General features: G+C 39.9%; 2 protein-coding genes across 9 annotated transcripts; one reads left to right on the top strand and one right to left on the bottom strand.

Annotated features, from left to right (window-relative positions):
* Positions 1-3,630: 3,630 nt before the first annotated feature.
* On the top strand, positions 3,631-10,299 carry TATDN1_1 (TatD DNase; the record flags this gene model as incomplete). Of its 5 annotated transcripts, XM_051214031.1 has the most annotated exons (6): positions 3,631-3,912; positions 3,956-4,139; positions 4,177-4,372; positions 4,407-4,686; positions 7,346-7,424; positions 7,461-10,299. In XM_051214031.1, the coding sequence occupies 5 exons, from the start codon at positions 3,992-3,994 to the stop codon at positions 7,658-7,660; spliced, it is 903 nt and encodes a 300-aa protein (XP_051070059.1). The 5 variants fall into 5 exon arrangements, with proteins under 5 accessions (XP_051070059.1, XP_051070061.1, XP_051070062.1 ...); XM_051214033.1 differs by having other exon boundaries at positions 4,412-4,686; positions 7,346-8,145; XM_012939352.3 differs by lacking the exon at positions 3,631-3,912 and having other exon boundaries at positions 7,461-7,660.
* Positions 10,300-10,701: 402 nt separating this feature from the next.
* On the bottom strand, positions 10,702-14,092 carry MRPL32_1 (54S ribosomal protein L32, mitochondrial; the record flags this gene model as incomplete). 4 transcript variants are annotated; one of them, XM_051214029.1, is made up of 4 exons in its annotated part: positions 10,702-10,992; positions 13,696-13,779; positions 13,816-13,960; positions 13,999-14,092. In XM_051214029.1, 3 exons carry the CDS (start codon positions 13,832-13,834, stop codon positions 10,775-10,777), a joined length of 321 nt encoding a protein of 106 aa, XP_051070056.1. In that variant the 3' UTR covers positions 10,702-10,774. The 4 variants fall into 4 exon arrangements, with proteins under 4 accessions (XP_051070056.1, XP_051070058.1, XP_051070057.1 ...); XM_051214028.1 differs by having other exon boundaries at positions 13,816-13,965; positions 13,999-14,053; XM_051214030.1 differs by having other exon boundaries at positions 13,696-13,965; positions 13,999-14,074.
* Between the last annotated feature and the right edge of the window lie 261 nt (positions 14,093-14,353).

Raw genomic sequence — 14,353 nt, 5'->3', positions numbered from 1 at the left:
TTGATTACAGCTTTTCATAAAACTGATCATTACTGTCGTCGCTGCTATCATTTATGGGTGCATAACACTGGGTAACATTCACTGTTGTTTGAAGGATGCTTTGATTATCTTGAATTTGCGAGATTCCGATCCTATAAGTGAATTTCCTTCTTGTTTGGACAGAATCAGAACAACTTTCTTAGTGTGTGGAGCATTTTCCTTCTCGTGACCGGAGTACAGCAGAACCTCTCCCGAATCTTTCCTTTTCTGTTCAGATCGGGTGCAATGGCTTTCACTAATTCTGAGAACCGCCAAGTTGTATCTCCTCATTTTTGCAGCTATTTGGTTGGTTTTCCCACACTGTCCGGTTTTTCTATGTACCTGTATTAATTGTTGTGGTTGTTAGAAGAGGCGCTGGTATTGTGACTTCCAAAGAATATCGGCTTTCATCAAGAGGAGTCATAATTCTTCTTTCAACTTCGGGGACAGTTTAAATGGTTTAGTTTGTTTATTCTGGTCAACTTTTTTTCAGCAAAGTTATTTTCTATGGGATGGGGTTGCCAAATGCACACTCAGCCTTCCTCCTGTACTCGGCCCTGGGACCGACAGTAACTTTAGAAGAGCTGCGGGCGGAGTTGTAATCTGTTGATTCTCTTAGATAATTGGCGCTTGAGATAAATCAAGGCATCCAAAAAATCTTCGTTTCTACCAACCATAACAGTTACTTCACTGTGGGATTCAGTGATACTCCTGGTATTGTTCATATGTACCATATACTCGTGTAGGTTATTTGAAAATGGAAAGCGTGAATTTTTATTTTTATTTATTTATTTGAATACATAGATATTGGTACAGTGGGGCGCCAGATATATATGCGCCACACAAAACAATGAATATGGGCAAAGAAAAAGAATGTAAGCTGCGTATAAGAAAAAAAGCAACAATAACGACCACATATTAGTGTATGGTAGCGTAATATTAATAATAATAGTAGGTGGAACGGAAAGGTACAACCAGAAAGAATTCTTTCAGTTAAGCAAGATACAACCACTTTTTATGAAGAAAGTGAAAGAAGGTTACATCATGACTGCCACTGGCTTCTGTTTCGGGCCATATCTGATAACGTCCCTAGCCACTGTGTTGCACTATCTCTAGGACCCCCACCAGGGAGTCGTGAAGGACCAACAGAAGCCACTCTTGTATAACTTTCTTTCATAAAACGACATGTCACACTTACCATCTCTGCTTTTTCCAATTAGTCCTAACGTCAGCAAATGATACACGACGAGGAATCCTCTGGAACGAAACTCGTGGAAAATGCTCGAGCCACTGAGGTCGATGTTTCAAGATATTGAGACTAACTGGATCATCGTCACTGTGACCGAACACACGATGCCGGATCTCTGCATTACTAACATGGTGTTGCCATTGGATGTCATCAATCCTTCAGAGACAGGGATGATCAAACACAGACAGTTGTCTATAATCCTCAACTCGGAGAGGCCAGGTTTCAAAAGCACAGAGCAAAACTGCTCCCACCGACGCGTTGTCGATCCGACATTTTACGACCCGGCTAACATCACGAAGGCGCCAAAGATGGCCCAGATTGACATAGGTCGCTCTAGCTTTCACTATACGCAAATCGATCTCATCACTCACGCCACCACCAGCTCTTATACAGCTACTCAGATATATGAACGTCTCTCTGCTCACTGCTCATGGTGAGTGCAGGATCAGGGTCTTGCCAGTCTTGTAAAAGTATTTTGCACTTCGAAGGTGCAAAGCACATATCATACCTACGGACACTGATTGCCAACTGATTAAGTGCGGATTGCATGCATGGGCATTATCGCACAGTAAGACAATATCATCCGCATACTCAAGGTCGAGAAGTCTTTCCCCGGGCAACAGATCCACATCACCATTACTTACATCCATCAATGCTGTTTCCAGAATGTCATCGATGGCAAAGTTGTAGAGGAATGGTGAGATTGGGCAACCCTGTCTAACCCCATCGGTTGAATGGAACAATTGAGTCAGGTGGTTGAATGCCTTCACTCTGCCTGAGGTGTTTGTATATGGGGCTTTTAGGATGTTAATAAACATCTCAGGCACACTCCTCTTCAATAGACAATCTCAGAGAACAGTCCTATCCAACGAATCGAAGGCAATCCTAATGTCAAGGAACACTACGATTGTTGGCCTTTGATAAGTATGGCGGTGTTCTAACATTTGGCGGAGTGTGAAGATATGATCAATACATCCTCGACCAGAACGAAACCCAGCCTGCTCCTCGCGAGTCAATCTTTCTCGAGTTTTGAACAACTTACGAAGTGTTACGGAAGCCAACCTGAACTCTTTTTAAAGATAGGGACAACTATTGACTCGTTTCATGATGTTGGAACTCTCTCTAGTTCCTAGAATTTTGTAAACAACGTCGTCAGCTCCTTAGTCAAAAAGTCACCACCATCTTTAAAAAAGGCCGGAGGTTAGTCATCTGGGCCAGGTGATTTGTAGCGCTTCAAGGGTTGGAATTCCTTGCGGACTTCCGCCTCATTTGGTGGATCAGTCGTCACCGGCCATGGAGGACAGGACAGTCTGACCAATGTTGCCGAAGCAGCAGGCCAGTTGAACTGCCCTTCGAAAAATTCTGCCCATCGTCCAAGACGTCGATGGATGTTAGTGATTGGCATCCCATCATCCTCGCAGATTGTTTCACTCACACCAGACTTCTTGCTGCCAGTAGCTCGGATGAGTTAGAAGAGCTTTCGGTAGTTACCAGATGCAGCTGTTGCTTCCAGCCCATTAGCACGCTCCGGCCACCAGGCTTCTCGATCCCTGTGCAAGTTTTGCCCGATTTCATTACGTAACATCCTTCGTTTGTAGCCAAACTCACGGTCATCTGGAGTAGACCGACGGGCTTCGATGAGTACTCCAAATGGATCGGCAGACGTATACACAATCACTCCAGCGATAGCTGATCTCAAAGTGATCAATCTAAGTTCAGGTTTGAGATGCAGAGGGAGGACGCCAGGTGGCATATAGGCGATGAATATGCCAGAAGCTAGTGATAGCAAGAAACAGGTTGTGGTCTGTGCACAGTTGCAGTAGACGGTCGCCTTTATCTGCCCTGTGACCAACAAGTACCCGTCGATCACCTAAACGATTCTCTTCTGTGCCTAGACGCCCGACCTGAGCATTCAAGTCTCCGGCTAGTACTACAGTATCTATCGAACGCACATTCTGGAGAAGAACAGATAAATGGTGGTAGAATTCATCCTTGATTGCATCCGGGCTGCAATCTATCGGGGCATAGGCGGAGATGACGAAAAGACATCGTTTCTCAAGCCGATTTCTTCTCACTTTGATGGAACTCTGTAATCTAACAGCATATAACCAACTGTTGATGGGGATCCAATCGATCAGTGCTGCCTCAGCGCTAACGCTTAGTGCAACACCAACGCCAGCAAGACCAGACGATGCCAGAGGGTCCCCGGATAAACGCACGTAAAACAAGCTTTTGAAGCGACAAATGAGAGCGAATTTGTAGTAATTCACCAGTCTTGAATACGGGTCTCGGATAGACAGCACACGTCGATATTAAGACTTTCTAAATACATAGCCAACCGTATCTGTTGTCCGATCTGCATTATTGTGAGGGCGTTGAAGGCAGCCAGTTTGAATGGTGCACATGGTTTCAGAAAAGCTGCTTCAATATTCGTATTTGGTGGTAGCAATCAATTTCCAACCAGTCAGTGACTCGAGATCGCTTAGATAGAGCCGAGTTTCCACCATAGGTGTGGATATTGTTCTGTCTACATTTTCGCCAGGTCGACCTTGGATTGAATCCAACCCGTCATCTGAAATTTACTGGACTTCATTGTGAGGACTGTTTAGTGTGGTGTTTTTCACCAAATATCTAATTGCGTTAAAGTAATCACTTACAAATTTTTGTTTTTCAAACTCCAAATCGCAGTTTTCAAACGGTCTAATACCGATTGTCTATATTTCTATGAGACGGCTTGTTGATATCGGTGCTAATCTTACTGACAAAGTCTTCATGGGTGTTTACCGCGGCGTACTCCAGCATAAAAATGATTATCATAATGTTTTATGTCGAGCCAGGAAATGTGGTGTGGAGAAAATAATTATAACTGGAGGTTAGATTAGTTGACGTTTCCGATCAACTGGAACCAGGGTCACTCACTGATAGTGCTGAGGCTATATCCCTATGTGAATCTGATAAGGACCTCTTTTGTACAGTTGGATGCCATCCTACAAGATGTTTGGAGTTTCACGAGGATCCAGATAACTACCTGAATAAACTGGAAAACCTAATTCTGACGACGAAAAAAGTAGTAGCTGTAGGTGAATGTGGTCTCGATTATGACCGGTAGTTACAAATGCTTTCTTACTTTAATTTACAGTGAAGAGTTTTGTCCAAAAGATATCCAGAAAGAATATTTTGACATTCAACTTAAGTTAGCTAGTGATGTTAAGTTACCTCTATTTTTGCATTGTCGAGCTGCACACGATGACTTTCTACAAATGATCAAAAATGCTAGGCAGTCATATTTTCAAGGCAAGCCTTTTCGAGGTGTTGTGCACTCATTTGATGGAACAGACGAAATGGTCAAATGTTTCACTGATATGGGATTGTATATTGGTGTCAACGGTTGCAGTCTGAAGAACCAAAGTAATTTGGAAGTAAGATGTCAAAATATGTATCACACAGAACTTCATTTGCATACTATTGCTGTATACTTACATTTTATTTCTGATGGTGATCAGTAGTTTTTACTCCGTTTACTCTACAACTACCCACCATTCCCAAACAGCATGAATGGAACATTGAAGTAGTTCAAAAAGCTATAGCTAATCTGAAACGAGGAAGGGAAGCTGGTCCAAATGGATTGGCCCCGAAGGTCTCTAAGTATGGTGACCCAGTTTTAGCGATTAGGTTGAATAATATTTTAGCCAAAATCTGGGGGTTGGACGTAATCCCATCTCACTGGTCGCAATGTATAAGAAGGCTCAAAATCATCCTGTGACAGCTATAGAGGGATTAGTTTGACTAATATAGCATCTAAAATACTAGCCTCAATAATTATCGGGCGCCTAACTAAGACTTGTGAACTGCAGACACGAGAAAATCAGACTGGCTTCAGATCTGGTCGTGGCTGCATCGACCACATATTCACCGTTCGTCAGGTTCTAGAACGCAGGCATGTTTAACGGCGTCCGACAATGGTGGTCTTTCTTGACTTAATGGCAGCATTTGACTCTGTAGACCGAGAGGTTCTGTGGCAGTGTCTGTCATTAAAAGGCGTACCTCAGAAGTTCATAAACCTTGTTCAGGCTCTTTACTCGAACACTACTAGGCGAGTCAGAGCTTATGGCGAACTGTCATCTGCTTTTGCAACCTTGAGTGGTGTCCGTCAAGGCTGTCCGCTTTCTTCATTTTTGTTTGACTTCATCTAGATTTTTTGATGGAAATAACTCATCGACTGAATTTTCGGGCGTTGATCTCCTACAAGGATGTTCACTTATCGAATTAGAATACGCAGATGATATAGTCCTATTTGGTTAAAACGCTGATAAAATGCAGAGTTTTTTGGTAGCACTAAGCAACAATGCCAGAATGTTTGGAATGCGCTTCTCTCCCTCTAAATGCAAGTTGTTGCTTCAGGACTGGTCTGCGTCAACACCTTAACTTCGTATAGGTAGTGAAGTAGTCGAACACGTTAACAACTTCACTTATCTTGGAAGTCTGATCAGCACTAATGGGTCTGTGTCTGGCGAAATCTCAGCGCGGATTCGAAAAGCTCGTTTGGCTTCCGCCAACTTATGGCGAAAGCGAGATATCCGTCTATCAATTAAAGGACGAGTATATTGCACGCAGTTCCTTCTGTTCTACATTATGACTGCAAAAAGTGGTCATTAAGAGTAGAAGATACTCGTGGGTTACTAGTATTTGATCATAGATGTCTTAGAAATATTCCCAGCATCTCATGGGGTCACCGGATAAGTAATAGTCAAGTTAGACGCAAGGTACTAGGGAATGATGGTAAATCAGTTGATGAGGTTGTGAATCTTCATCGATTGAGATGACTGGGCCACGTGTTGTGTATGCCTGAACATCAATTACCACGACCCGCAATGCTGACTAGTGTTGGAGACGGTTCGAAGAAAGTTAGGGCGGCCAAACCGAAACGTGTTGTCAGTCCTTGAAGTCACTGACTTCTAGTCTGAGCCTTGTTGGTAGATGCAGACTACTTGGTTGGGGTCTGCGCGACTATCGTAACCAATGGTTGGAGACTCTTGGTGACATGGCTCAGAATCGATCACAACGGTGTAGGTGTATACACTCTTTGTCTTCCGTTAAACTGTGAGATTAAAATTGCTTTATTTCTACGAACTAATTCTCTGTTCTTGTACTGTATCCTTATATGCAATCTTTCTTTTATATATTACAAACATTGAAGGAACTACTGTGAATTTAGTGTTCATCTTGTTGTGCTAATGAGGTGTGACAACTTGGACCGATGCACATATGTGCTTGGTCCTACATTGTAGCTGACTGACTTACTGAACAGTAATTATAGGATAAATCATGTATTACCGAACTCTCGAGCCTCCTACTCGTCTTTTATTGGTGATATAGTTACTATAGATGTCTATGTTTATGATATTTACTTAATATTAGATTGCTTATTTTTTTGCTGTCGCAAATTAGGTTATCAATGTCTCGAAGTTAAACTTTATTCTATAAAATTATTCTGAGTTTTAATTTTAATCTGTTCGCAGCCGATTAAAAGGTACAAAATAAAATAATTTCAATTCTGCCAACAACCGATCGCACTAATATTTTTCACTCTTGGCGTTTGATGGACATAAGGCATCTTTGACTTCATGGGCTTAATTGCAGTCACGTGTTAGGCGCCGTCAATAGTTAATAATTTTTTTAAAAAAGAACCCCGGGTAACTGGCATGCTTACTACACAACTGGTTAACTGTAAAACGAACTAAATGGTTTCAAGATTATACTCTGCCTACGAAGCGCTGATAAGACTGTTGTGGAAGGTCCCTTACTTTCCAGTCACTTAGCAAACGATAAAGTATTAACTATCTCCCAGTTGGTAAAACTGACAGCTTTTACCAGTAACCTGCTACTGTTTCCATAGTTATGTTGTTCAGATGAACTGGGTGTGACTTCTTCAGGGATGTTTCATATTTATATTTCCAAGTGACGGAAGTCACCAAAAAGGTACTGATAAAACCTAATGCCTGAAGAAGAATGAGTAGCATTATTTGTATAGATGCTAGTAATAGTGGTCGAGTATATTTCAATCTTTTGTCTTTGCAGGTTGTGCAGAAAATCCCGCTTGGTCGGCTGTTATTAGAAACAGATGCTCCTTGGTGTGATATTAGAAGAACTCATGCAGGTAATGTACAACTGATATAATTTTTTCCCTTCCTAGGATATCGTTTTGTTAAGACACACCACACTTATCGCAAGCATAATTCGTGGGATGAATCCTACATGGTCAAAGGACGCAACGAACCTGCTAACCTTGTCCAAGTTCTGGAAGTTGTTTCTGCTGTGAAAGGAGTAAGCGAGGAAGAACTAGCTGAAATAACATATCAAAATTCAATTGATTTATTTTCTTTGCCAATATAAAGCTTTATAAAAATTAAATTCTAGTAAGGAGAGCCAGTTTTGATAGACTTCAGCATTTTTAGCTATGCGCCAAACGTTGCTGCGCGTTTCTGGGTCACTAAAAGTACTTACATATTCGTGTTAGCGCTGATCAAAATAAAAGGAAAAAATGAACTCTAGTTTTTGCAAAAATGTGTTAAAATAAGCTGATAGAGGCAGCTTTGAAATAAGACGGAAACATACCTCGCCTTTTCAATTCTACAGACCAGTCACCTAGCGTACATTAGAAACTAACATCTATGATTTCCGAATATATATCACAAAGGTGTACAGATCTAAAGTTATAGCTTGTTTTTCTACTTTTAAATTGCCAACGTTTTGTAACTAATTTCCTAAAAATCGGTATTCGTAGTGTTCAGCAACTAATGTTTGTGACCCTCCTTATCTTCAATTCATAGTTATCCTTTTGTAACCTTTTACATTTAAATATATTTCACTAACAATCATTGTATTATTGTTATATGGCCACCTTCAATCAGTTCTTACTCTTATTTATGGTGACCTTCATTCCATTAGAACTCCTCATCTTGTAGTTGTGACTTTAAAATTTAGTATATGTCAGTCTGAACTTCATTTACTTATTCATGAATAATATGTTTTACATATCACAAACTCCACTCATTGTATACACTAACGGTGAACTACAAAACGCGTTCGTCATACTAATTATTTCAAGTATATATAGCTTTAGAAAATGAAATTGTCAAAAAGGAAAGTACAATTTCCTCGTTGAAATATTTGCTTTCATCATTGGCACTTAGGTTGACAATTTGATCGAAAAAGGCTGACCATGAATGACAGTAAATCAATATCTCGCTATATCAGAAGATTTACCTGTCCAATTTTGATGAGTAACTGGACAGAAGTTGAGTCATTGATAAACTTGTGAAAAACTAGAGACGCAACTGCAGCATATCCCGACGCTTGATTGTTTGAGCATCACCGAACCTATTAAAAGCTAATGGATGTATTGCTTCAAATATTTCCTTTCGATTCTCCAGACGTTTTTAATAGAGGTGTAGTAACCTCTCATATTTTTCATTGCTACGCGAATCCATTCCTGTTTGGAGAAACACAGGATCAGACAATCATGTGACCATTAGATGTCATTTTTATCCTACTAATAATTATACAATGCTTTCTTATACTTAGTTATGACCTATAGTTGTAAATTTCTTAGATGTGTGCCTGTCCATTTACTGCTTTAAATAGATAGCTACATAACTTGAGCCACTAATTAACGTGGTAATTGATTTCCTGATCAATCCAAATATCACACAATTTAGCTGCAAATTAGGGCCTACATACCACACGATTCATTAGCATTCGCCTTTTTTACCGATAGTTTGTATGCCTATTTACATTTATTGGATAAAAATATGACTCAACGCAGTTCGCGTTGTTACATCAACTTATTACAAAATGGGATATCTGAGAAAACAAGCACAATCAAATGAGATCAATAATCGGAGTCAGATAAAGGTTTACAGAACGATTATTTCAAAGGAAACTTTTATCTGAAGTCAGCAGAATAGTTTAGTGAGGTTGCTTGAATGTATCAATCCTCCTCAACATTTAGTATTTGAAAGTAACCGTAAATGAAGTTTGATAACTGCTCATCCGCTCTAGATAAGAAATGTGAACGTTATAACACCGTGTACAGTAGTCTGTTGGATATCGTTTTCCACATGTAATTAAGTCATAGCAACTTTTACTTTTTTTACTGGTCGTGAATCGCAGCCGTTGAAGCAATTCCCTCAGCACCAATAAGTGGGAGGAATCCCTGGTCTTCGGGTCGCCTAGTTAACATGTTAGTCGGTTTTGTAGTTTGTTAACTAGTCGCACGTTAAAACCAAATTACTATAACCCTTAAGTTAGCTATCTTGCAAATGTGCTCAGGATTTATTTTCAGTCAGATTTAGTTCTTATTCATGTAGTTTCTATATTCAAGCAGTTAAAGTCTACATAAGAGCTCCAAAGTAGCCGCCTACCTCCAGATCCTGTCTTTCTTTGATAAACAATAAAAGATAAGTCCTTATTTTGCGAAAAATCCGAGACTATTGTGTCCAATGCTCATGTGAACTACAGTTCAGATGATTCCCAACAATTTTTGGATCGGAAGCTTCGAATTTCGCTGTTTCTACATTAAATTAACTGATTATCATGACTGTCAAACGTTTTAAAGCAGGTTTGAGATGTGAACACTAGCAAGACTAAGGTGTGACTAATTATTTAAAATCTGCCCAGAGAGTTAAGTTAATATACTCACATTTCAGCATTGTGAACCAACCTACATTGTAACAACCAGAGCTAGAATGCCAACTATTGCGGTGTAAGTCTAAACCCTGTTTCAGTTTGGACAGCAGAATGACACCACCAACCCTTACATAAGGCCGAGTACACGGACTCTACTTAACTACTCATTTTTGTTGTTTTACAATATTACGCTGAGACGTTAAAGCACACAAATCAAATGATCACTCATATTCAAAGCTTACGATAGCTGTACTTAAGGCTACTGACCATAGCTAAACTTCATATTTTATACTCCACCCCATCCCTGTATCAACACATTGTAACAGGTCAGTTAACCACTGGATGGTGCACAGACGCAGCAATGGGTGACACCAAGTTGGTAAAGAAAGTTCAATATTTTGGCTAACAGCGCGATCCACAGAGCGTGTCTCGTCCTATATCTCAACAGACAACTATCAAGTGCAGATCAGGATATACCGCGAGAAAAATAGAAACTAGTATTGTTTGCGAGAAGTAATATGTTATTGATAAGCTTCTGAATATTAAGTTAGCAAAGCATTTTGCCCGGAAATAAGTATATAAGTTAGAAATTAAATATCATTAAGTGATTTTATCACCATAATATCAATTGACTTCAGCATTGTGTGCCAATAAGCATAGAAACTAATACTGGGTAATTGAAGAAGGTAAATCTAACTAGGATGTTTAGATAGTGTATAAGGCAACAGTAAAAAATAAGAAAACAATAGGAGGTATGATTGTGTATTTATAAACTGTCATCTAGGAGCGCATGAAATAATGAATTAATGTACAACAATGTTATGAATTCTCACCACCTGGAGACTTTGTTTCTTGTAGAGTAGATGGGAACCATGAAGGTCTAGAACCAGGAACTTTGACTTCTGCATTGCTAACAGATGCGTTAGTGCTGTTATCATCATTATAAATAAATTTCACTTCGTGATCACTTGGAAGTTGACCATTGACAAGTGAACGTAAAAAGTTAGTTTCCTCACGTACTTTGCTATAACAGTTGGCTAACAAGTTAAGTCAAAAACAGGATGAAGAGAGAAACATAGTATTCTTTTACCTCTCGGTAAAGATTTTACAGTGGTAGAAAACTAACCTAATGAATGTGAATAAAAGCCGGTCCTGGTGTTATAAATCATTTGTAGTCCGCACGGATACAGAAGGCTCGACTAGCTTTGGCCAACTCGCGTCATTTATGACGTAGGCGAGATATCCGTCTACCAACCAAAGGACGGGTTTACTGCGCAGCAGTTCGTTCCGTCCTACTTTATGGCTGTGAAACATGGCCGGTAAGAGTAGAGGATATCCATAGATAACTAGTATTCGATCATAGGTGTCCTTGAGGTATTGCTCGTATATCCTGGGACCATCGAGTAAGTAATGCAGTTGTTAGGGAACGGGTACTAGGTAAGGATGGCAAATCCATTGATGAAGTGATGAAACTTCATCAGTTGAGATGGCTGGGACACGTGTTACGTATGCCCAACCACCGACTGCCTTGACGTGCTATGTTCAGTGGTATAGGAGTAGGTTGGAAGAAAGCTAGGGGCGGTCAGACCAAAACATGGCACAAGTCCATGGAGTCACTGACAAGTGGACTGAGCCATGTTGGTAGGTGTAGACTATCTGGTTCGGATCCACGAGACGATAGCGACAAATGGTTAGAGACCTTGAATGACATGGTTCAAAATCGTTTGCAATGGTGCAGGTGCATCCACTGTTTGTGTTCTCTCGAATTCTAATCTTCTGAATTCTTCATGTCCCTTATTTTCTTTCTAAATTTATTTCGCTGGATTACACTTCTTGAATAACATCTTCAAACCCTAATGTTCTCGATTGCTGATTATACCTTTACTACGTCTACCACTATGGGATTTGAATTAACAATTGTATTTCTGTGCTAATGTGGTATGGCAATTTGAACTGATGTATGTACGTACGAAGTTCTACGTTGTTGACTGACCATCATATGAAGCGAAGTAATGTACATTTTATGCTATATGCCCTAACCAAATCGCTTTTAGTGAACAGTATTCTTCTGAATGCTATCCAGAAGGACAATGAGAGCTTCATGACCAAACAATTCAGATTAGAAGAACACCACTGGTTTTTTAGCCATTTCAAAACCTCATCCATAAATTAGGCGAGACTAATTTATGGACGAGCCAATCAGAAGCTACAACAGATGAGACTACTAAGAAGTTCCTGTACCTGTGACTGCGGTTATCAAATGACTCCAGTACAGTGTGCAGACTATCATGATGAGATTGTATTTCGTTGTTCTTTATGTTGGAGAAAAAACTCTGCTCGAACGGGGACGTTCTTCTCTCGATCGCGACTGAAACTGAGACAAATCATGATAATAGTTGCAAATTGGATTATAAAGTCACTAGTAACACCGGATGCGGCGTTTGCAGATGTTACTGAAACTTCAGCCGTCCAGTGGTATGAGTATTGTCGTGATATATGTGCACTTAAAATGACGTCTACACGAATCATTCGGAGTAGGAAGTATTGTGGAAATAGATGGAACAGTAGTGAGACAGCGAAAATACAACAGGGGACGTAGTATCAAGGAAGATTGGGTAAGTAGCACTTCCGTAAATGTACTTGACAGGTACTTGGAATTTATGATCGCTCAACGCAAAAGAAGCATTTCTAGAGGGCGATAAACCGTCAAGCAAGCACAATAATACCAATTATAAAGGAATACGTGCAGCCGGGCACTACGGTATATACAGATGATTGGAGAGTGTATAGATGCCTTCATATACTTGGGTATGTCTATCATGTCGCAGTGCATAAACGCCATTCTGTCGACCCTACTACCGGCATTCATACTAACAACACTGAAGTCATGTGGTCGATATTGAAGGAATTTCTAAGACAGTACAACGGCTCCAGAGGATGACTATTATGGGGGCGAATGGACGAGTTCCTATATCGTATGCATTATGATTTCAGAACATCTGTACCTTTATCAAACCTTACACGTTTTTAAATCATGTAAAAGAAGAATATCCACTGTAATTCATTAGGTTCTTATAATATATTTTTACTTTATACTGTCTTCTGATTGTCTAATAATTGTCAAGGTCACCTAAGATTCGTTCAAGGACCGTCCATATATTAGTCTCGCCGTATAGTCAGTAAAAGTAATCTTCAAGAATTATGGACCTCTAAGGATTTTGGGCAAATTCTGGGAGAAAACCCAAGACCAGTAAGAACTCCGGGATTTTCAGTTAGCGATTCATAGCATTTTCCTCATGTGAACGAAAAGTTCGGGTGCATTGAGTGGTTGTTTCGGGAAAGATTCCAGCTTCGAGAAATTTTGGTGTATTGGTTTCATTTTCCCAAAACTTTTGATGAACTGTCCTATAGTTTACCTTCAACTGATTCCAAAGTAGGAGCCTACCCGAGCTTCCAATTTTGGGGAAACTCCCGAAGTCAAATGACCTTCATATATGTTTGAGGAACTTTGGGGAAATCCCCAAAGTCAAATGACCACGACCAAGGTTAAAGGGGAATTTTGAGGATTTCCCCAGGTCTGGCGAAATTTTGGGATTTTTGTGCAATTTCCCCAAAATTTACTATAGCGGCTTCCCCAAAACTGGGAGCACACGAAAGGTCTGAATGTGGACGGATATGGGTAGGGAAAACGATTAAGTTTTCGAAGCACTGGAAAAATAAAAACTCATCACACAACTTACTGCATAGAAAGTTTCGAGGGTTTAGGTAACCACAGAATTTACATGGTGTCAAATCGTCTCTAGGTTTGTAATCTCCAGATCTCACTACAAATGTCATGTAAAACGACAATGGAAACCTACAAGAAAGAAATTTTCGCATTCGCCTTTCTTCTGCAGTCCTACGTTTCTTAGGCACAGCGAAGTAAATTGAGTCTTCCCATAATTTAAGTGATCCAAAAAAAGATGAATGGTATAACGCTGCCGTATCTGCAGCTAAATCAAAAGGCTTGACTGAATGTGTTATACAATGACGAATAGATTTACCTCGACCAAAGAAATCTAAAATAATGGACTTCAAAGCATGGTAAATTTGAGCCATGACCTTGGGCGTCAATTATGCGCCTTTGACCCGTGCTTTGGAATGCATGAGATTTTAGATTTCAGCTTAACTTATATAGGTTTAGCCTTCAGTAACAAAAATTGAAAATCTATTAGCCACTAACACCATGTAGGTCAAATCTTGTTTTGAAGATATTAACAGCGAAGCGCGTTGTTCAAAAAAGAGTAGTTTTTAGAAAATCGATCGGTAAATTACGCATCAAGACTACTGTTTTTGCTGTAATTTAATTATTTTAATAAAGTTATTACTCAGAAGTCCGGTTTTTGCCCAAGAGAAGTT

Source organism: Schistosoma haematobium, chromosome 3, assembly GCF_000699445.3.
Source record: "Schistosoma haematobium chromosome 3, whole genome shotgun sequence".
Classification (NCBI taxonomy): domain Eukaryota; kingdom Metazoa; phylum Platyhelminthes; class Trematoda; order Strigeidida; family Schistosomatidae; genus Schistosoma; species Schistosoma haematobium.
This window is presented reverse-complemented; position numbering and strand designations above follow the sequence as displayed.